General features: G+C 32.9%; 1 protein-coding gene across 1 annotated transcript; it reads right to left on the bottom strand.

Annotated features, from left to right (window-relative positions):
• Positions 1-1,225: 1,225 nt before the first annotated feature.
• LOC118743608 lies at positions 1,226-1,526 on the bottom strand. Its single transcript, XM_036476375.1, has one exon. The coding sequence runs from the start codon at positions 1,430-1,432 to the stop codon at positions 1,226-1,228; it is 207 nt and encodes a 68-aa protein (XP_036332268.1). The 5' UTR covers positions 1,433-1,526.
• Positions 1,527-1,532: the final 6 nt, after the last annotated feature.

The raw sequence follows: 1,532 nt of genomic DNA, 5'->3' as shown, positions 1-1,532 counted from the left end.
CACATATCATCCCGTTTCTGCGTTAACCGTGTATCTGCTGTGGAGCCAGTTTAGGTGTGTATGAAAGAGTGCTAATTTTTTCACTAGGATACAATAAACGATTTTTTTTTTAACACTAGCAAATTCCCCGCGTAAAAGTATTTTTGTGCTGTTTAATACCCGTATTGTAATATTTCAAATATTTTATCAATTTAATAGAATACAATTTTTCAAACAGGTGGCAACCTTCCTTGAAAATATTTTCGGCAGTAAACTTTCTTAAAACACTCCAGTTTGATACCCATATTGCAATGCTCAATTTTTCTTATCAATTAAATCAAATTAAAATTTAACAGGTTTCAATCCTCAACAAAAATATTTTCGGCTGTAAGCCTCTTAAACCTATTTATTTTTACTGCCATATTGCAATATTTACTTTATCTTATAAATTTACTTAAACTGCAATTTTCTAACAGGTGGCAGCTGTCTATTTTTTTTCTATATTCTAAGTTAGACCCCTGGCAATAGATGGGTGAAAGAAAACTGCATTCAATTCCATGCATTCGTTTTCGTGTGACGCGCGTACACAGACAGACAGAAATTTTAAAAATTGTTTATTTGGCTTCTGTTGCTCTAATAACGACCTCCCCTATTTATTTTTCTTTAATATCAACAATGTGCAGACATCGGCCTGTTACAATTTTATTATATGCATGTATAGATTTCTGGTTCCACTTTTGTTTTCATATGTTACAATTTTATTATAAGTATAAATAGTGTCACGCTTAAACTGTTTAGTTTCCCCCAAAAAATACAGAAATGTACGTGATTAACGCAGAAATGGGTCTATATGCCAATTTTTGAAACTGAGCTATTTTTTCCCGTCAGGGTACCTTCGTAGGCTAATAAATAGTTATTCGTACATATATGTATATCGTTTCTTCTCTGCAATAGTGTCGTAGTCCAAAAAATCAAAAACTCAAAACATCAAAAAAAAGGTAAAATTAAGACACATTTTTTTCCACGGAGCTATTCGATACAGCTATGAAATTTTTACACAACACAAAAGTAGAGGTTGTGGCCCTTTCTGCATACTTAACTAAAAAAAATTGGATTTGGATGTCTTGCAGAAAATTAGCGATATGTATGTATAAGTTTTTTTTAAATACTTTATCTGGCAACACATTTCACTTAGCTCTTTTTGTACTTAATTCATTTCCATTATCGAAATTTCTCGCGCCTTTGCTTACCACAACTTTGTAGCATTTAGAAATCGTTGCAGACATGTAACCGCTTCCAGATGCACAATGCTTAGCGCTTCAGCTTCACAGGCGGGACAGTTGACGATCACTGGTTGTGGCTCAAGAAAGCCGATGTTTTTTAATTCAATGCCTTTAAGTATGGGGTCATTTTTGATTATCACCTCAACGCATTCTTTTTCGTCGATGGTCATTTGGAATTATTTATTTCACTTTAATGTACAATAACAAGAAGCGAACACTTTACGTATTATTTTTGATTTCGAATCAATAAATTTGCCTTTTCTTGTTGGT

The sequence above is a fragment of the Rhagoletis pomonella genome, unplaced genomic scaffold (genome assembly GCF_013731165.1).
Source record: "Rhagoletis pomonella isolate Grant_MI unplaced genomic scaffold, Rhpom_1.0 Rhpom_scaffold_00007, whole genome shotgun sequence".
In the NCBI taxonomy this organism is placed as follows: Eukaryota; Metazoa; Arthropoda; class Insecta; order Diptera; family Tephritidae; genus Rhagoletis; species Rhagoletis pomonella.
Note: the sequence above shows the minus strand (reverse complement) of the source record. Positions and strands in the feature narration are given on the sequence as shown.